The sequence below is a fragment of the Phycodurus eques genome, chromosome 8, assembly GCF_024500275.1.
Source record: "Phycodurus eques isolate BA_2022a chromosome 8, UOR_Pequ_1.1, whole genome shotgun sequence".
NCBI lineage: Eukaryota > Metazoa > Chordata > Actinopteri > Syngnathiformes > Syngnathidae > Phycodurus > Phycodurus eques.
Genome location: NC_084532.1, coordinates 29,397,554 through 29,418,673, shown reverse-complemented (window position 1 = coordinate 29,418,673; position 21,120 = coordinate 29,397,554). Strand labels below are relative to the sequence as shown.

At 45.8% G+C, this 21,120-nt stretch overlaps 2 protein-coding genes across 2 annotated transcripts in view; one reads left to right on the top strand and one right to left on the bottom strand.

Moving 5' to 3' along the window:
* LOC133406638 (cadherin-24) overlaps positions 1 to 14,274 on the top strand; it is a 29,733-nt gene extending 15,459 nt beyond the window's left edge. Inside the window, exons 4-14 of the mRNA XM_061684371.1 lie at positions 692 to 811; positions 2,251 to 2,418; positions 4,705 to 4,886; positions 7,124 to 7,380; positions 7,448 to 7,584; positions 7,688 to 7,809; positions 8,962 to 9,079; positions 9,732 to 10,043; positions 10,368 to 10,554; positions 10,635 to 11,004; positions 11,152 to 14,274. Of these exons, the coding sequence (XP_061540355.1) occupies positions 692 to 811; positions 2,251 to 2,418; positions 4,705 to 4,886; positions 7,124 to 7,380; positions 7,448 to 7,584; positions 7,688 to 7,809; positions 8,962 to 9,079; positions 9,732 to 10,043; positions 10,368 to 10,554; positions 10,635 to 11,004; positions 11,152 to 11,832 (2,654 nt within the window). The 3' untranslated portion in view covers positions 11,833 to 14,274. The remainder of the gene's footprint in view (positions 1 to 691; positions 812 to 2,250; positions 2,419 to 4,704; positions 4,887 to 7,123; positions 7,381 to 7,447; positions 7,585 to 7,687; positions 7,810 to 8,961; positions 9,080 to 9,731; positions 10,044 to 10,367; positions 10,555 to 10,634; positions 11,005 to 11,151) is intronic.
* Positions 14,275 to 15,106: 832 nt separating this feature from the next.
* Positions 15,107 to 19,642, bottom strand: cltrn (collectrin, amino acid transport regulator). Its single transcript, XM_061683971.1, has 6 exons — positions 19,263 to 19,642; positions 18,412 to 18,470; positions 18,198 to 18,283; positions 17,385 to 17,501; positions 16,430 to 16,624; positions 15,107 to 15,440 (listed from the first exon to the last, which is right to left on the bottom strand). The coding sequence occupies exons 1-6, from the start codon at positions 19,330 to 19,332 to the stop codon at positions 15,284 to 15,286; spliced, it is 684 nt and encodes a 227-aa protein (XP_061539955.1). The 5' UTR covers positions 19,333 to 19,642; the 3' UTR covers positions 15,107 to 15,283.
* Between the last annotated feature and the right edge of the window lie 1,478 nt (positions 19,643 to 21,120).

Below are 21,120 nucleotides of genomic sequence, written 5' to 3'. Positions count from 1 at the left end.
AGATTTGCCGCCCTCTTGTGGTGTTTATGGGCAATTACATTAACGCAGACAATATAACAATACCGCACAAGCATATATCCTTTATCCTCTGCGAAGAACGACTAATATTGCTGTGGCAAACAGAGTCACATACAGCAGTTGTGAAACTCTTCTCTTTCTCTTTATGGCGCACATACTGCCACCCGGTGGCCAAGTGGCGCACACCTAAAGGCGCCGCAATGAATGAATCGTGATGCACAAACTGGTTAATTCTTTACGCTATTTAGTTATGACTCTTTTCTAAAGTTCAGTATTATAAACTGCGAGTTTCCTTTTTCACAAACACATGACGCAAGTTTTTGTTGGGTTATTCGGGGAGTCTGGAATGGATTCAAAGCGTTTTTCTTTATTTAACTAGGGAATGGTTATTTGAGATGAGTGTTTTGAGTTACAAATGTGGTCATGGAACAAACGAGACTCGATTCATTATTATATAGTAATCACATTCTATTATGTGATTGCTATCTGCATTGCGCGCTCCACTTCAATACTCGCATGACACTTTCGAGCGTCGTGCTTTTATTTTTTATTTTGTATTTTCTCCGTCGTCAACATACGGACGAACATCAGAGCTCATCCTATGTTACTCCTCCTGCCGGTGAGTGCAAAGTGTGTATTTCCCGCACCTCTGACCTCCGACCCGCCGCCGCAGGCACGTCCGTCATCCGAGTGACGGCCCGGGACGCCGACGACCCCTCGTACGGGAGCAGCGCCCAGCTGGTGTACGCGATCACCGAAGGGCAAGAATATTTCTCGGTGGACCCTCAGACAGGTCAGCGTCTCATTTGCTGTATTTGTATTTCCAGCGAAATTCTTCTGGGAATTTTTCTCTTCTTTCATTTGTTTCCTTGTTAACATTTGACATGAACATGAAAACTTATGCAATAGTAAAAGTGACTTACAATTCTGCTTTTGTTTTAGTACAATTTCTGACAAAATGTTTTTTTTCTTCAATTTCACATGAAAAGTAGTGGGGTTTTTTTTTTACACTCTGTGATTCTCCCCCCCCCCCCCCAAAAAAAACAAACTTGACAAAATAAAAGCAAAATCAATTAAAACATCATGTTGGTGCCGAGGAACTCTGGTGAAGTGAGTTGAGGAGCTTCATGAAGTGCTTTGCTGCCATCTTGTGGCATATATAGGCAGTTTTAAACCATTTTGGTGGCCTGTGTCGGTGACTCGGGATTTCCCCAGAGAATAGCGAGAGTTTAAAGTAATGCATTAAAATGAGTAGAAAAGTGACATATTTTGGCAAAATCCTTGAATTTCTGCAATTCTACCCAAATTTTGTTTTCAAGAATTTGTTTCTTTTTGTCATGCATGTTAGTGGAATATTAGAAAAAAAAGATGAGTTTTTTTTTGTTCTATTTCCGGCTAAATGGTCAAAAATATATATTTTTTCAACTAAATTTTACTTTAAAAAAGTAATATAATCAGTAGAAACGTGAAAGGTTTTCTGTCCTGTCAAATGTTTTTGCGTGGGGGGGGGAACAACAAAAGCAACAAGTGCCTAATTATTCTGTACAATTTTCTACTAAATTCTTGTGGGAAATGTTATTTTTTTTCCCTTTTTTCAACTTTACATTAAAATTAATGCATTCAAATCTTTGTAAAAATAAAATTTGTATTTAGGTTAAACCCTTTAATTTCTGCAGTTCTGGCCAAATCTCGTTTTCAATATTATTATTATTATGATTATTTTGTCATCCATGTTCATGGGATATAGAAAAAAAAATACTTGTTGTTCTATTCGCAACTAAATAAAATTATTATGATTATTTTTAAACATTTTAAACCTTTAAATAAAAACATTATAAAAACAATGAGCATTTATTTTGTGGGATTTTTTTTTACTGAATTGTTGTGGGAAATGGTTTTCCTTTTTTTAATTTTCCATGAAAAGTAAAGCATTCAAATTTGTAAAGTCAGATATTTTGGTAAAAATTTTCAATTTCTGTGATTCTCCACCAATTGGGGGGGGGAACCCCAAACGTTTTAGTTCAATATCCTACTAAAGTCTGGCAATTATTTTCAGTGGCGCCTCAGACAGATCACATGTCCACTCATCTTGTCTGTATGATGTCAACACACACATACGCACACACACATTTGGCCCGCAGTTGCGCTTCTCATTGTCCCAGTTAGCAAAGTTTGACGTTGATCCCGAGCGACGCGGCCGCGCTGATTCGGGTCTGCGCTCCCTCCGCTCAGGCGTCCTGAGGACGGCCGTGCCCAACATGGACCGAGAGAGTCAGGAAGAGTACGTGGTGGTGCTGCAGGCCAGAGACATGGGGGGCCACCTGGGGGGCCTGTCGGGGACCACCACGGTCACCGTGAGGCTGAGCGACGTCAACGACAACCCGCCTCACTTTCGACGCAGTAAGTAGCCCCTCTCACGCTTCACCACGAGCCGACACAAGGAATGCAGTAAACAAAGTCTTCTGAATAACATGAGCAAAATATTAGCTGCCACTTGATCACAGATCACAAACATAATTCATAAACAAAGATCATAAATGTCATTTTACAGTTACTTGGTACACAGAATCCCCAAAAGTAACCTTGGGCAATGAGCCACACGCTGCTTCACCATTGGCAAACCCAAGAAGTGCAGTAAAGGAGGTAACAGCTAAATATTAACCGCCTCATGATAATGATGATTTTTTTTTTAAACAGAAACTACAAAAAAAATAAAAAAGAAATTGGGGGCAACGAGCCACATGCTGCTTCACCATTATTATTATTATTATTATTATTATTATTATTATTATTATGCTTTTACTACCATGGCTGGTGGTTTTCCTCCAAGCCTCTTCGTGTTGTTTCTGGTTGGCCGATCGGGTCGTGAAATATGTAAACAAATAGCCGGAGGCAAAGGGCTAGCGTGGGCAAGCAACAATAATTTGTGACATGCACATTCGGCACATTTAGCATGTTCTGTACGCTCGACTTAGCCCAAGCTACGGTACGGTACCTTTATTTTGGTACCCTCCACAAAGCAGACATTTTGCAATCATTTAAGAACATTTCTTAATTTAGTATGATTTTACATGAAAAAAAACCCATCATGGATTATACATAGAAAACTGTAATAGTTTGGAGAAAAGGCTTCATTTAAAAAAATATATTTTTAATACTTTGCCATTCTGCCAAATATTATTTAAATGTTTCTTGTGCTGTGACCCTCAAGGTTGCTGGAAGATAATACTTCCTTTATTTTTGTTTTGCAATTTCCTACTCAATTTTCACGGGGATTTGCTTTCTTTTTCTTTCGACTTTTTAAAAATAATTTTGAGAAAATACTCTTGTCATTTTTGCCAAAATGTTGTCGCGCATCACTGCATTTGCTTCCCTAATGCCCTCTGCCGATCGGTGGCTGAGCTCGTTCAAGGATTAACCGGACTGCATTGTGCGTAGCGCCATCTCGCTAACCTGCGCCAACACGACACTTGACCTTTCGAACGCCTCCGACGGAGCGCGCCTTGTCACACACACACACGAGTGAAATAGCTTGTCTCTCCCCTTCCCCGGATCGTGCTATTAATATTTGAGTGCTTTGCGCGTTAATCGGCGACGAGACGCTCGTCCGTCCCTGTGATTTATTCTCCCGCCGTACGTGGCTTTATTGACGCTCTTGAACATTAACATGCCGCCAGTATGTTATTTATTCACTTTTAATCTGACTGCCGTGAACCCCGCCGCCCTTCACCAGCCATAAAGCCGAGCCCGAGGTCGTCAACTTGTCTTTGTGAGATAATTAAAGCGACGCGCTTGAATGCGAATCGGTGTTTTCTTTTGTGTGTTTTACGTGTCGTTTTTTTGTTTTTTTTCAACGCTCATTATAATCCAGCCGTCGTTAACCGTCAGCAAGGTCGCTCGTTGGGGTTAAAAGCGAATCGCTGCGCTTCACTCGCACAAGGCGGCAAAGTTGCATTGAAAAAATGCAAGTCTGCCTTGACTTAAGAGCTGAATTCCTTCCATGACAGCGCTCACAGCTACAAAATAAATGTTTTACCCCTCTCTACGGTATGGTACTGTAGGGGGAAAAAAACAAAGTATTGCTCCCCAATATTGTGTGAATAACGTATGTTTATGTTCCAAGGGGCAACAGGTCTTTTTTTGCCCACTTTACATTTACGATTCTTGCCAACTCTCCGCATTTCTCCATTTTGTCCATTTTATTTTACAGTACTCTGACATATGTTCACTCCACAATGTTGTGTGCATCATTTTCGTGTTCTGGGGAGCTACGAGACGTATGAGTTCAACCCGGTCTGCCTCCATTTCTGCCATTTCTCCACATTTCTCCGTGAAAGTCCCATATGTTCCAGTAGACTGGCATGTGGTGGCTCCACAATGTTGTGTGCCTCCATCTTAAAACCGTGTGACTTAGTAGTTCCAGACGGTGTGTCTTGCCATTCCTCAGAACCCCTCCACAATTGTCCCTTATTTCAAAGTTGATCTAACATGTGGTTGCTCCACAATGTTGTGTGCGTCACATTTGTGCCCCGGGGAACCATGTGACATTGAGCTCAATAAAGTGTTAAGCATGATGGATCAGCAATGATGTCACTAATGAGTGTCATCGTGCCCTTGCGCTCAACAACAGTTTCATCATCATTAACACCTCGTTACCTTTTTTTATTCTTTTTTTTCCACTCGCAGGCGCATGGTCGTTCTCCGTGTCAGAGCTGGCGGCGCCTGGCGTGGAGGTGGGCCGTCTCACCGCCACCGACGCCGACGTGGGCGACAACGCGCTGCTGGAGTTCACCATCACGGACGCCGAGGAGGCGCAGACGTTCAACGTCAGCGCCAGGGAGCGAGAAGCCGTCATTGTGCTGAACAAAGTGAGCGCTTTCTCTATTCTGCAGTGCTTCTCAAACGTTTCACACCAAGTACCAGCTCAAAAAAAGTATTTCGTTCCCTATGTACTACCGTCATGGCCAACGTTAACTCCTGCACTGCCATGGACGTTTATATTCGTCAACTGGAATCCAAGCGTTTACTGCCATCGACGAATGTATCCATTACGTAAGTTTTTCAACGGGCAGGCGAGGAAGAGGGTCTCGCCAACAGAAATGCCAACACGTTGGCAGTCAGACAAGTTTAGGACGCAACAAACGAGAACACTTTATGGATATGTATGGTATAAACGGAGCGACTGTTGCGGTAGGTAGTAGAAAGTGTGTGTTGCGACGGTGAGAAAAGATGACGCAGTTCATGGAGTGAATGACGAGCGGCAGCTACAAAAGCCACCGACGTTTCATCAAACCATGCAGTGAGTCCGCCTTGCTCACGGTGTGTTTCTTTGTTGTATATCTGTAAATAAATGATTATTTTGACATCAGAAATCCTTTCTCAATCTTGTTTTTTTTTTTTTTTTTTTTTTTTTTGCTGTTTTATTGTTTGCGGCATCACAACGGTAAACAAATATTAGCATCAAAGTCACTGTTCTGCTTGACAGGTTGCTTCACACAAAAGCAATTTTTTTCCTCCACTTTTGGGTCAGAAACCGACTGTTTTGGGGGAAACCAAGCCAATGTTCTCCTGCTGATTATGAAAAAAAGAATTGAAAAAGCTAGAAACAAACTTTTTTTTTCTGGCAATATGGGGAACTCTGCTTGGAAAACAGCTGGCAGTCAATGACTCAAAAATGCCGTGTGAAGTGTTTTATTCCTAAAACGAATACTAAATATTGTAGTAAGCCACTGTAACATGGTGCACATTTTAAACATAAACTATAGAAAAATATAATGTCCTTACCTAAATGTACTGCACATAAAAGTTAAAGAAAACTAAAAAAACAACAACAACAAAAAAAACCTAAATAAATGTTTGAAAATTGTTCAAAAAGATTAAATGCAAATGTGATAAACTTTCAAGTTAAAATCAACTGAATTGCACTTCACTGGGTGGAAGGCTGCACCTACCACGCCGTTGTGGCTCGTTTTGGTGGTCTACCGCGGCTCCTGAAAGGTTCACCGCATGCTCTGTTGCGCTGCTCATCCCGCAAATGTGTGCTTCTTCCTTAATGAACAAAAAAGCATGGTTGCAAAAGAGGAAGAATCAAGCAAACACATTTCCCAACGCGACGGCTTACGTTTCGTCGTTAAAACCGTCTGCGTCGTTCCTTCTGTTATCCGCGCTGAATAATGTCTTCAAATTAGCAGGTAAATGTGCCTTTGTGCTCAGGGAGGGTCTCAACGACATTCGCAGATAATGAGCGTCGAGCCGATGTTAAATTAAGTGTGCAAATCAGATCCCTAATGAGAATTAATCCACCTCATTAAAGCCATTTGGTGAGATCAAAGGAAGTCCAAATAAAGATAAAAGTAGCTGCTAAACATTTTTCGACACCATATGAAGGAGCATCAGTGTTCCTGTGTTCCATTGAAAAGTACCACCCCCCCCCCCCCAAAAAAAAAAAAAAAGCAGTAGATAGTTGTCCTTTTTCTGTATAATTCTCATCAGTTAATATAGTGGAGGCACACAACATTGTGGAACGACCAAATGAGGACTGTCAAATCAAATGGAGAAATGCCAATAATTGATGTAAACAGCTGGAAAGGAAATAAGGCGCGTCGCTAAACATAAACATAAACATGGATGCACACAACACCCCAAAAAAAGGACCATTGTGGAGAAATGTGGACAAACTGCAAGAATAGAGACAGACTGGGTACAACAAGTAAGGTGGGCAGATCCCATAACGAAGACATTGTGGAGCAACCACATGTCACAATCTAGTGGAAAATATGACGGAGAAAAGGCAAAATATGAGGCTGAGAGGGCGGAACTAATACTTCTCGTAGCTTCCCAGTACATGAAAGTGCTGTACACAACATTGTGGAGTGGCCGTATGTTGGATTAACTAAAAAAAAAAAAAAAAAAAAAAAAAGGATTGTAGTCTGCGTGTGGGCGACCGAGCGCGAGTTGTGGCCAACAGCTGCTCCTTGCGAGTGCTCTCATTTTGTATTTGCCCGCTCGACTGTTTGTCCACTTCTCCAGAACTTGCGTTGATGCGGGTTAGTTTTGGTTTTTAACCAGAATAAACAATCGGATGGTTTTCTTCTTCACCGACCAGCTGCTGGACTACGAGACTCGTAATTCGTACTCGTTCACCGTGGAGGTGGCCAACCCCCTGGTGGACCCCCGCTACCTGAAGAACGGCCCCTTCAAGGACCAGGCCGCGGTGCGGGTCATGGTCCTGAACGCCGACGAGCCGCCCCGCTTCTCGCGGGCCCGGTACCACCTGGACGTGTCGGAGAACTGCCCGCCCGTCTGCTCGGTGGGCCGCGTGCGCGCCGTGGATCCCGACACGGGGCAAAGCGGCAACATCAGGTGCGGATGGCGCCGTCGCTGGTTTCCTCCGCGCCGGCTCACTCTTCTGCCGTTTTCCGCCCGGCAGGTACTCCATCGATCCTCAGTCGGACCCCGAGGCTCTGTTCCGCGTGGCCTCCGACACGGGACTCATCAGCGCGGTGATGGAGCTGGACCGCGAGCGGGAGCAGTGGCACAACGTCACGGTCATCGCCACGCAGAGGGGTGCGTCTCCGGTGGGCCCGGCCGTACATCAGTGCGCGCCGGAACTCGCGGAACCGCAGGGGCGACTCGATGAACATTTACGGCTTTTCCGTTTTGCGTCTAGACCACCCCGATCTTGCGTCGAGGGTGGTGGTCGCCATAGAAACGCTGGACCAGAACGACAACGCGCCGGAATTGGACAGGCCATACAGCACGTCGGTTTGTGACTCCGCCGCTCCGGGACAGGTCTGTTCCACCTTTCTTCCCCAACAGTGACCACGTCCTCAATGCCGTAAGAGCCACGTACTAGTACACTATTTGTCTTCACCAGTAAAACAATGCATTGCACTAGTAATGTTTTTGTCCAAAATGATCCTTTTAGGGAGGACAAATTGTATACTAGTACTGTAATTTCTCATGTCTTATACGCATTCCCCTCCTCCCCCGCCCGAAAATCATCAAAAGTCACTAGGGCGCATTATACATAAGTATAAGGAAAATGAAAAAAAAATTCACATTTTATTTATGTTTACCCGTACCAAGGGTTTGCGAAAAAAGGTGTACTTTCATTCCAATATGGTATGTTAAAAATGTACTATATATATTTTCGCCACTCACCCGAGACTCAAAAGGCCTCCTTTGCGCCATATTGATACAAAATTCATCAATTCCCCAAAAATTGGGATTTCATTGTGATATTTTCAGAGGTCGAAGTGGGAAACAATTCGAGATGTTGACATCAATTTTGGCAGTTTTGTGACATTGAGCTTCTTTTTTTTTTTTTTACACGGCGGCGAGAATCAAGGCCAGTTATTGATATAAAAATCCACAAAATCCAGAAGATTTGGGATTTCATTCTGATATTTTCAGAGGTTTAAGGGGGCATTGTTAGAGAGTCCACATAAATGTATTTTTGACGCTATGGGTGGCCTGTCCCGACAGGAAGAAAAAAAATAATAAAATTACGTCAGCGCATGCACAGAGAGCAGACTATTTCTTTGAAAAACCTTATAAAATAGGGATAATATCTCGTATTTTGAGCACATGTATAACAGCAAATCGATGGTATGCGTTATACGTACTGTAGGTGGAAGGGTTTTCCTGATTTTTGGGGTCCATTTTGGAGGGACACATTATACTCAAGGGCGTATTATACACAAGAAGTTATGGTCCGTGGACCTTATGCTGGATATCAAGGATATTGAATAAATTTTCCAAATAGCTGTTCAGCATTTATTTAAAAAAAAAAAAAGTAAGACATCGTCATTCTACTAGTTTGCCCTGAGTGTAGTGTACTAGTACATGGACCTTCAACTTGATATCAGAGGCTATGGAATAAATGCTTCAACAACTTTCCATAGCGTCGTCTGCGAGTCACGTGACGTCTGTTTCCCGCAGGTTGTTCAGGTTCTACGCGCCGTCGACCGTGACCCGGGAGGGCAGGACGCGGCGGTCCACTTCAGCATCGCGCCCGAGTCCAGCGCCGCGCTCAACCTCTCCATCAGGGACAGCGGCGGTAAGACTTTCAGTGGGTGGCAGACGGCAAGCGAGAATGACGGAACTGAGAAAGGAACAAATCCGTTCATGAAGGGATTGCGCTCAAAAGATGTGCAGGCTTGAACGAATCATTCACGAAATGACACAACCCTACTTGAGGAGAAGGAAAACTTTTGTTTCTAGCTTGCACTGCAACAAAGCATTCTCAAGGGCGCTAACGGACAGTAAAAGACGTCAAAAAACGCTAAAGAGAGAGGTCAAATACGGGCAATTTAGAGTCGTCAATCAACCTACCACGCATGTTTCTTGGGATGTGGGAGGAAAGCGGAGTGCCCGGAGAAAACCCACGCAGGCACGGGGGAGATCATGCAAACCCCACACAGGCGGGGCCGGGGATTGAACCCCGGTCCTCAGAACCGTGAGGCTGATGCGCTGACCGGTCGGCCACCGTGCCGCCGCAATACACGTCAGTTAAAAATAATCAAGGAAAAAGATAATAAAGGCTGTCAATGAACTAGAGGGCAATAATAGACAGCAAAGGAGGGTAATGGACAGTGAAGTGCAAGAAAGGTCAGTAAAGGATGTTAAAAAGCTGGTAAACGGCAGTAAAGTAAGACGGTCAAGTGTGATGAGGCATGTCGAAGTTGTGCGGTGCCTGTTGTTGTCGGCAGGTGTGACGGCCAGCCTGGTGCTGCAGTCGTCCTTGGAGCCGGCGCCGGGCTACTCGTCGTCCTTCGTCAGCCTCTACGTGCCCGTGGTGCTGCGAGACGGCGCCTCGGGCCTGGCCAACACGGCCACGGTCACCGTGACCGTCTGCCCGTGCCTGAGGGGCGGCATGCGCACCGAGGAGCGGAGCCCCCGGACGCGGGGCCGGCGTTGGGAGCGCCGCGCCGTGTGCCGCCCGGCGCCGTCCGCCTCGCCCTCGGTGGTCTTCACCCTCCTCATTTTAATGGCGGCGCTGGCCTGCGTCACCACTCTGCTGGGTAGGTCGCTGGTTCTCAAACAGGTGGTCTACCGACAGCGAAACCAGGTTCATTTCATCTGCTATTTACATGTTTTTCCTGAACCTTTGCGCGATACATTTGAATTGATTCAGGATTGAACTACCGCACAGTTTTTGTTGTCCTCTATTTAAGCACAGTATGTTCAAACTGTGCATCATGTTACACTGGGTTAGCCTCGACGCAAAAAGTTTCAGAACCCCGGGGTAGGTCGCCTGCGTCTGTCCCTCGGCCCCGTCGTTTTTTTTTTTTTTTTTTTTTTTTACTGAATGTTTGTGTCATCTGACGCGTCTTTTTGCCCCCCAGTGGTGTGCGCGCTGTCCCTGTCACTGCGGCGTCAGAAGCGGGACCCCCGCTCATCCTCGGAGGACGACGACATCCGGGAGAACATCATCTCCTATGACGACGAGGGGGGAGGGGAGGCGGACACGGCCGCCTTCGACATGGCGGCGCTGCAGAGCCTGCACGGGATCCAGAACGTGCACAGGAACATGTGAGTCTGACGGGAAGGGAGAAGTCGGCGGGAAGTACAGTAACGGAGTATTTGTACTTGGTTACTTCCCACCACTGCAGATGGTACACACAGCAGAGCGCGCCACCCCCGCGGGCCAGGACGTACAGCGTGACCCGTAACCCTCACCCCGAGCCCGAGCGGCGGCCCGGCTCGGCGCCGCTCTACGGGCGACTCTGCTACGGGGTTCGCACGCTGCCCGTCCTCCGGGACTGCTACTACCAGGCCGGGCCGCTGCAGGCCGGCGTGCAGCCGCCTCTACCGGGCCGGTGCCACGCTGCCCCCGCCCGCGGGAACCTGCCGACGCAGCAGCGCCCTCCCGAGGCCGGGCGAGCGAGCGCGTTAGCGGCGCACACGCTGAGCAGGCTGACGGGCAGGAGCGAAGATGGAACAAAGATACACGTTGACGCAGAGAAGCCGGAAAACGTCAAGGTAACAAGCGAATCGGGTTGAAAACGGCAGGAAGGAGCAGTTTTTGAAATCATCTATCTCCCAGCCTCCCGAGCTACCCACCGACGAATTTACAAACCCAATTGAGGCGTACGACCGAGGTGGGTTTCCCTCTTGTTTGTTCTGCAGATCAACCCAGCGGAGGTCCAGTCCGCGTCAAACAGCGGCCCGGCCAGTCTGAGCTGCTCCGACCCGACCGGTTCTCCCTGCCAGAGTCCCGGCAGCTCGTCGGCCAACCAGACTCTGATCAGCACCGGCGCCACAAGCTGCACCGCCGAGGACGCCGACACCGACTGGTCGCAACCCTCCGTCTCCGAGCGAAGTTACCCCAATGCCAAGCTCCCTGTTTTCCCCGTGACGGACACCTACAGCATCGTGGGATCGCTGAACGGAACCACGACCACGGGGACTCTACCCTGCGCCAGGACAACACCCGGCAACCATCAACCCTTGCGAATGGAGGACCTGCTCAACTTCCGTCTCAACCGGGTGACGTCCGACCCGTCGCAGCCGCCCTACGACTCGCTGCAGACTTACGAGTTCGAGGGCCGCGACTCACGGGCCGAGTCGCTGAGCTCACTCGGGAGCGAGGACGGAAAGGACGATAGCGGAAAGGACCGTGCCCCGACGGCGGGAGGCGTGGAGGAGCTCAACGTCAAGTTCCAGCGGCTGGTGGAGCTCATCAGGGAGAGGAAGTGCAGGAAGGAGCGAGAGGCCAGCGAGGCTCCCGCCCAGACCAGCCAGGTCCAAGCCACTCCTTCCCAGACCGGCCAGGTCCGAGAGAAGGTAGTGCAGAGGTGGGACTTCTAAGGGGAGGGAGGCTAGTCCCTCCCCTCAGGCTAGTCCCACAGGGAGGAAGACCCAAGACACGTTGGAGGGACTGAGGGCCTGATTTAAAAAGATCCCAAATAGCGGGCGCTAAATTCTGTGTTCACTCGCTGAATCGACTAAGAGGTGTAACGGTGTATTTCAAATCGGCTTTTGCGCTTTGGGTAGCGCTGATGGCTTGTGCAAAATGAAGTTTGAAGTGATGCAATTGGAAGTGTTCGTGGCAAACAAACATATCACTTAGTTAGAGACAAGAAACATGTCGTTCTGATAACTGTGGAGAAGCTCGCAAACGTAAAAGCCACATTTTGTTTGCTTTAACGCATCTCGAGTGCGTGGGAATCGGATGTATCTGCCCGTCCCGCATAACGCTGCACACGCAGAAAACGACTCTGGGAGAGGCTAGCGGCAATTGTCACCGTGCTCTGAAATGACCTCGACCCAAGGAAAGTTTTGTCATAGGCGATATGACATGACTCCTTCTTGTGACTGGCTTCATGTCAGCTTTGAGAAATCACATTTGCGTGAGTGCCAAATTCGTCCATTTGCATCTGCTCCTCCCAGAATGCGCAAAATGACCCAGTTGACAATTTCGCCCGTTTTGCGGATGTAACCGCGGGTGATCAGCTTCCACATCGGCTGCGTGAGCAATCGTGTTTGCGCGCGTTTTTGCACGTAGAGATCTTTAGTAAATCAGGCCCCGAGTCTCTCGCCGGTGGGGAGGACGAAGAGAGGGAACTCTGCGACATCGGATTCTGTATTTCTCCGGGATTTCCCGGAAGCGCCGCACGTCGTATCACGAACACCCCCGCCCGCCGACGCCGTCGTTCCACATCTGGCGCCGTGAGGCAAAATGCACGGAAAATCTTTCACTTGACACAGTGGCTATTTAATAATGCACTTGGGCTTTCAACACCAAAAGCTATGAAAAATTCACATTTATTGAAATATTGATTTCCACCACAGCCTGAAATCTGCATTGTTGGAAAATGGGCACTCATTCAATATTGAGCAGAATATGATCTTGAGGAGGAATTGGACTGATCTGATTGGATGTCGCTGCGGACGCCCGAGGTGTAAAACAGTAAAACAACATCCTGTGCAGACAAAGAACAACCCGAGTGCGACTGTTTAGTTTTTTGTTCACGAGTCGTCAGTCGGTTGCCGGGAAACGAGGATTGGGATGGCGAGGGCGCGCTGTTTTCGCCGATCATTTGCGCAGTGGAACTTGTAACTTCCCCGACGAAATACACCTCCTTACCTCTCTACCATCCAAATTCCTTCCTTCCTGTCTTCCTAACTAGCTACCTTTTGTCCTACCAACCCACCTTCCTAACTGCCTACCTATTTTTCAACCTACCTGCCTTCTTCCCTACCTTCCTCCAGTCTTTCCTACCAACCTACCTTTCTACTTACTTTCTTTCAACCTTCCCTCCTACCTACCGTCTTTTCCTACCACGCTACCTACCAACCCCTCCTTCCTAACTACCTACCATCCTTACTTCCTTTTGACCAACCTACCTCCTTTCCGTCCATTCTTCCTACCCACGACCCTACCAACCTTCCCGCCCTCCTACCGACCTACCTAGATACCTTCATTCCTTCCTTCCTCCCTACCTTCCTAGATGTCTTCCTTCCTAACCACCTACTTTCCTTCCTTCGTTCCTTCCTTTCTGCCTACCTACCTAGTTGCCTTCATTCCTAACTACCTACTTTCCTTCTGTCCTACCTTCCTATATACCTTGCAACCTTCCTGCTTATCTTCATTCTTTCCTACCTTCCCTCTTAGCAACTTACGTACCTTCCTTCCTTCCTTCTTTTCTACCGACAGTGGATTAAACAAAAGAATAATAATAAAGTCTAAACACCCTTCCTTGTTCAAACTGCAGGTTTCTGTGATATCCCAAAATGTGACCGAGATGAAGCAATTCAAAACTGAACATTAACATGACGTGTACACCTCAGTGGATTCATTATTATTGTTATTATTTCCAATATCCACCGTAGCTACTTCTTCACACCCTTTTTGTTCAGGCCGCTCCCTCTTTTGAAACAAGTGTCGCCGCAAGAGTTAACGCCGAGAAACTGTACGAAATGAGCTCTGGCTTCTCAGACCGAATGGCCGTGTCCCTTTAATGAGTTCCCACAACAGCAAAAAAAAAAAAAAACTTTAAGATGTGTGACTCATTTCTGCAGCTGTTTTGGAGAAAAAGTGTGAGGATAAAAGCTTACGTTCTAACAGCGCGCTTCAAATGTCATTATTCTTCCCCCTCCGCAAAGCCACTTGAGCGTCTCTCAATCAAGCGTCCATCCCCCCCCCCACCCCAACCCGCCCCTCCCCCCCCCTTACGAAAGCCGAGCTAATTTCAGAGGCGAGCTCTCGAAAGGAAAGATGAGGCGGGGAGGTGATAGAAAGAAAATAAAAACACGCAGGGTTCATCAGTCACTACACAAGAAGAACAATGATGAGCTCTTCCCCTTCTCAATGGGAATCCAACAATGGACTAACACCTCAAAACTTCAAGACCTCAAAGAAAAGAAAATGTTCTTGTGCAAGTGTATTGAAATCCAAGCGAAATGAGCAATCGGTAGGTGGATCTCAAACGAACTCGGTTGGTAGGCAGGTAGGAATGTTGGTCTGTCGCTTTGTAGCCAGAGCCTTCGAAATCTGAAGCACAATTCTTCCCCCTGCCGGCGGCCAGTGGAACCGCAGCTGCCCAATTCCACATCAAGAAGCCGTCAGACCTCGTCGTCCTCATCATACAGACAGACAGACAGACAGACAGACAGCAGATGAGCAGAAAGAAAAAACAAAAGGGGGGCATTAATTGGAGGAGAGCTGTCAAGCTAATTATTTCAACTGTTGGCTTTAAATGAACGCATCGCACTTTTGGGAGTGTCAACGTCATTAAGTGTGAAACGCGTTGGAATCCCATATTTTGTTGATGTGCAGGGTATATATTTGAATCCCCGTCGTCCGCTGTCACTTCCCGGTCTGGAACGTCACGGGGATGAAAGATGGAGACTTTCGGCGTTCGTTCCGCGCCTCATTTCATTTTGACACAACACTGGAGGCTTTGAAAGCATTTCGAACGTCTTTCAAATTTGTGTCACGACTCATGAAAATGCAGCTTTGTCGACGCACCTCATGATTTAGCTGTACTGTTTAAAATATCCCGTCACACAATCAGAATCGGAATCAGAATCAGAATCCGAATAAGACCCTTTGTGCATATTCATAGTCACATACTCCTTTTATTCATTTTGAAAGTCCTCGTTTCAGTACAAAATTCAACCGATTAAATAAGGATAATGATTTACAAATATCAACAGTTGAACAAAAGTGATATATATATTTTATTTTTATTTTTTTGCGATAGTGTATATGATATATGTGTTGATGTTTATTACGTAATGTTTTGGAATTCTGAAATTACATTTGCGTGACTCGCTCGTCGTCCGAGAAGGCGACGTTGGAGACGCCGCCGGGCTCCCGCCGTGCGCCGCCGGTTTTGCCGCGCTTGGCCGCCTGCGTCTCGCCGTCGCTGTCGTCGTCCTCGGTGGCGTCCTCCGCGTTCTCCTTCTTCTTTCTGACAGTCGAAAGTGGAGAATAAAAGTGGACAACGTTGTCAAGGCAACATTTTATGCGTTTTCAACAGTGCTGCTCAGATTCAGAGGCAAATAATAATTCATTATGTTCTTTATGATATTTCTTATTTATTTTGATAATAATAGATATCATTTTGAGAGGTTTTTCAAAATATATTGTATCTGCTTTTATTTTTGTAAATGTTTTATTCTATATTTTTAATGTTGTTTCCAAAGTATTTTAAAAATATTTATTTTCATGGGTTTTCAAAATATTTTATTTGGATTATTATTATACATTTATTATGTTAAAGTAACCAGATTTTTTTAAAAACGTTATTAGTTTTTTTATCATATTTAAAACACTTGAATTTCCAGAGTTTTTTAAAAATGATTTACACTATATATTTTCTAGATATTTTTACATTATCATTATATTTTTATATAATGATGATACCCCTATTTCTTAATATTTGATCATTTTTAAAAATCTCTCAATAGTATTTGATATTTTATTGATTATCATGCTCATGTTTTATTATTATTATTAATAGACTCATGAAACCTGTTTTCATTTTTTTAAATATTTGATGAATTATAAACCGTTCAATTGTTTTTAACAAATATTTGATTGACTTTCAAGAGTTTTTTTTTTTTTCATTATTATTTTTTTTTTGATATTGATGAAACCTGTTTTACTTTTTAACAACTTTTCAATAGTGATTTTTTTGGTCATAATTTCAAAGTATTTTACAGAATTTGGGGAGTTTTTAAAAAATGTCTAGGAGTATGACAGCATTAGTTTTGTTTGCCCGGATAAAAGCTGGGAGGGAAGCGGGAAGCAGGGAGGTTCGGAAGGTCGTTAAGAAAATCAGTATGTAGGTACAAAAGCTAGGTTGAAAAGTCGCTTGCGAGTTGGTCAGTAGGAAGGTTAGCAGGTCGTTGGAAAAGTCCAAAGGTGGTTGGCGCTCGGGTAGAGCGGGTTACCCACCGCCGCTTCTGCAGCACCGAGGAGACGACGAGGACGACGAATACCGCCCCCACGACGCCCATGACCACCCCGAAGGCGATGAGCCACGGCGGCGTGGCGGGCAGCACGGGAGCCGCCAGGGTGGGCGTGATGCCCACGAACTCCAGGGTGCGGTCCGTCAGCAGGAAGGCGCGGTTGATGCGGTTGCGACACTTCCTGACAGGTACAAAGGCAAACTTTTTTAGTTTTCCAGACCGATTCCAGGACGAGTATTCGAAACCGCTCGCATTTTTGATCCATCAATTTCCAATTGACACAATGGCAGATAATTGCAAACAAACTTTCCTTTCTCACAGGAGGATTTGCCAATATGTTAAATCGCCGCAGGGTAGCGCCAACTACTGGCGAGGAGGACTTAATCCACGTCGGATTGTTTTTTGTTTTGTTTTTTTGCCCGACGTGCGTCGGTGAGTGATATCAGCGAACTTCACGGGTGCCCGACACCTTGAAATAAATCCGGTCTCGACCGGATTCCGATACCTGGTACCGGTACTCGCTCAGCCCCACAAAAAAATGAAAATCAATCAGCAGGTCTTTGCGAGTGTTTTCATTTTGTAATTGTGTGTTTGACCGTTCGTTTGTCCCGTTCAAAACGCGGCGTCTGTGGCTGTCCTTGCCCACAGGCCAGGGCATTACGGTAGCGTCATTGCTCCATAATTTGTTTCACTTCAATCGCAAATCTGAAGCTCACTCTTAACTAAACTGTTTGCTCTCAACACAAAGCATTTTATTTTTTACGATCACATTTATATTATTGTCATCGATATTCAAAAGACACTCAAAATCAGCCGTGTTCTCGTTCTGATCCAGGACGAGGATTTTTTTGAGCGTGGCAAATCCACGCGGGTCAGATGTCCCCGCAGATCAGTGAAAACCGGACAAAATGGCGGGAAACAGGAAGTAAGAGGGGGGTCACCTGATCGCCAGGTCCACCTCGCCTCCGTCCACCAGCCGGCCGGCGTCGGTGGGCCACGTGACCACGAACCAGAAGGACACTCGGGCCGTCTCTTCGCAAACGACGACGTCGTCCACTCTGTGGAGGCGTTACGTCAACAAATCCGACTCAACTCATTGGCTTTTATGGAGCCACAAGCCACATGCTGCCCTTTTTAGCGACTTACGTGTGTTTACCCCGACAGACTCTCAGGGCAAATTTAACCCATTTCGACATTTGTCAGCAATAAAAACTCCCTCCAAATTGGTGGCAAAATACAGAACATTTGAAATTAAAAACCGAGGATAAAGAATATCTGAGTGTAAGTACCGCTATGCTGTCTACATGTGTTGCTCTACCGTTTGTGTTCAAATGTCCGTTTCTAGGAGGGTTAAAACACAGCGACATTAATGCTAGTTTGGTTAGCCAGTCTATGGCGTTTTGCATCGTGTGTTAGCATTAAGCTATTGGACAGTCAAGGCAAAATGATGTTGTTTTAAATGCACAATGTGTAATTCTCTTGACGTTTAATTCTCTTTGTTGTCTTCATTTGTCTTTAGCTTGACAATAAACATTTTTGGACACAAGTCAAAGAAAAAAAAAGAAAAAAAAATCATGAAATAAATCAACCGACCGATGGTTCGTATCTCGAAAAACTCAGAAATCAGGTGACACGCATCTCAGGGCACGGCTGTAACGGAAGGGTTGAAGAAAGAAAAAAGCCAAAATATTATATGATATAATATAAGATATATATATATATATATATATATATATCATATAATATTTCCTTACTGGAAGTCCTGCCCGTCGAAGTGGGTCCTCATGGCGAAAGCCAACATGGCTCGAAAGAGGAACATTTCGTTTTGGTTCCAGACATACTGCAATAGCCAACAAGAGCACATCAAAAGCGTTTGAGTGGTCACCAGATGGGCCTCGTCGCCGTGACAACAGGCGCCGTTAGCCGCCATTAGCACGCTTAACGACGAGGGAACCGGATGGCACTTACGGCGTTGTCTCCCAGAGCCGTACGGATGCTCAGTCGAACTTTGTAGCCGTCCGAAGCGCCTGTAACGATAAAAGGGAGCTAACGAGCGGCTGTGCCGTGGCATCGTAGATTTGATCCTCTTGTGTTGAGGAAAAACATCGGCGCAATCCGTTTGGACGTTTAATATTGCGGCTTCACCGCTTTGAGCTTCTGTCGAAAAAGTCCGAGATGTCGGAAGCGAGAAGTGTTTGGGCTAAGATCAGCACACGATTAAGAACTCGATTCAATGGGAGCGTCACTTTTAATGACGATTCCAAAAAAAAAAAAACTGAAGACAACTAGCCTGTGCCATGGTATCTTTGCTCTGATCTTCATTCTGAAAAAGCCCGATATTTCGAAAGTGCTAAACATTTGGGGCGTGAGAAGTTATCGCACAGCTCCAGAACGAGCTACGCGTTTTTTCGTTACATCGATTCTGAATCTGTTAAATATTAGCATCGCTATTAAGGACGATTGTTTTCTCTTTTTTTTTTTTTTTTGACAACGGAAGACGACGAGGCGATGCTATGCCATCGTTGCTTTAATTTTCGAGTCGTAAAAGTCAGAGCGTTCGTAAGCGACGATTGTTTTGGCTGAGATAAGCGATTGCACACGCACCTTGAGTTTGTTTTCGTACGCTTAGCTGTACGCTTATTTCCTAACAACATCGGCGTTAAGGACGTCTGTTAGGATTTTAGTGCAATTATGGCCACCTAAAGGGGAGGCAAAACATCAAGATTTGGGAGAATCAAGGTCACTCGACTTTCAGCATGTTTGCTCATATAGTAGCAATGGGAAAACAAAAATAGAGCAGGTGAGGGTTTTTTTCTTACCCGGTGCGCAGAGGCGCTGAGCCGACGCCAGCGCCAACGAAAGCAGGAAAATGACCTTTCCCGCTGACATTTTCCCGAAGCGAATGTGTGTCCGGTGGTCACCCGCAGTCAAGTTTAACGGCTAAGCCGGGACACACCTGAATTACGCAGCCTCGCCACGGGACTCGCTTCCTATCTGGCCAAACTGTAAAATGGTGAAAAAGTGTTTGTTCAGGCTTTCGTGTGGGAGGTGAAAAAACACCACCGCTCCACTCTTGTTTGCTCAGCACGGAACAACGTGCGAACCGCTCATTCGGTCAGTCGGCGTACCAGCAGCGGACTAAATGTTCTGACCTGACACACGTTGTAAATAGAATAGGAATGCGCTGGTGAATGTGACCACATTTGCCCTCGTAAAAAGAAAAAAAAAAAAAAAAAACCCTTGAGCAAAGGTGAACGACTTGAGCTGTAAGATTGCGGTACAAATCCTCAACGGGTCCAAACGGGATGCAGTTAATGATCCATTCTGCGGCCGGTTAATTGTTGAACGACATTCGAAGCCTAACGGAAAGGAAATAGCCCTCAGGAAAAATGGGTTTTGTTTTTTTGAAAGATTCATCTGAGGGATTATCTTGTGGTGTGGGGTGTGTTGAACAGCGATTTTTACGCCCTGATCTGCACAATCGCAAACGATCGCAAGGCAATTCGGCCCAATAGTCAACTGTAAATGGGATTAAAGTGGATTCAAAGTCGATGAATCGATTGATATTTGTTCAGCACAGTACAGCATTCCCCGATCTTAAGACATATTTCGACGGACTGCCAAAAGAACAAATAAAAACAAATGATTAAAAAACCATTACGCTGAATGCCGTTATGTTGTGTTTCAATGTGCTTTTAATTGTATTTGCGATTGGACTTGATACTAGTCTCATTTTGGGTCAAATATTTCCACACGCTTGTCGCGTTCCACTCAAATAGCCGATGCCTTCCTGCGATGACAAACGCTACGACCGTAAAGTGACACAAGTGTCCTGTTTTTGGTGCGTGTCGAGATACGACAAAAGTTCTCGTTATCGCGCAGTACGTAACGGACAGAAATTCCGGCGGCGAAGATGGCGCTTCACTTCGCCTCGCTTCCACACTTCTTCGCCGGCAGGAATATTTTCGGACCCGCGACGATCGCAATAGCCAAATCTAGCGAGGCTAACCGCTATTGTCCTCTAAAGTCGTCTGTAAATTTCCCGAGTGGAAGATGAGATGCCAAAAACGTGATTAGCGATCGGTCGACTTCGAGCTTTAAATGTCAATGCAGGGTAGTCAACTCGACTCGTCGATTAATCGTTTCGATGCCTAGCGTTTATCCCGCTTTAAATCTGTTTACGATATTTCTCACAGTAAATCATCACCTGACTTTGGCCCGAGCTACAGATTTTTGTTTTGTGCTTGTGACGTTAAACAGAACAGTAGCCAATCAGGAAGCTCGCTGACGTTCATGTTGTTACCGGACAAAAATAGAAGAGGAGGCTACTTGTTGCGTTGCGTGTTTTTGTAACGTCTCACAAGTCACCCACCGCAATTCCGTTACCACATAAGTCAACTGTTAGCCTAGCTTCTTCTCTTTCTAATTCTACTCTTGTCATCCATCAATCTGGATGCTCTGTGGCACGATGCTGCCTCTCACAGGTCAATCTTGGTACGACACCGGCCAGGAGACTTGCGATTGTCGATGGCGACACATGGTTGTGTTGGTTATGTGCACGACGCCACATTACTGCTGCATTTATTTTTGTTGTCGATATTTTGTCGGGAAAGTCCGATATTGTATTTGGCCTGAGATAAGTGCGAGCTAAAACAGAATCATTTTTTTTATTTAGCA

What these genes read in the sequence shown, in the direction of transcription:
- cltrn (XM_061683971.1), bottom strand. Translation starts at nt 19,332, where the DNA reads ATGTCAGCGGGAAAGGTCATTTTCCTGCTTTCGTTGGCGCTGGCGTCG. An exon ending in TCAGCGCCTCTGCGCACCGG is followed by an intron (nt 18,471 to 19,262) that starts GTAAGAAAAAAA and finishes TTATCGTTACAG; the next exon opens with GCGCTTCGGACGGCTACAAA. An exon ending in CGGCTCTGGGAGACAACGCC is followed by an intron (nt 18,284 to 18,411) that starts GTAAGTGCCATC and finishes TGGCTATTGCAG; the next exon opens with TATGTCTGGAACCAAAACGA.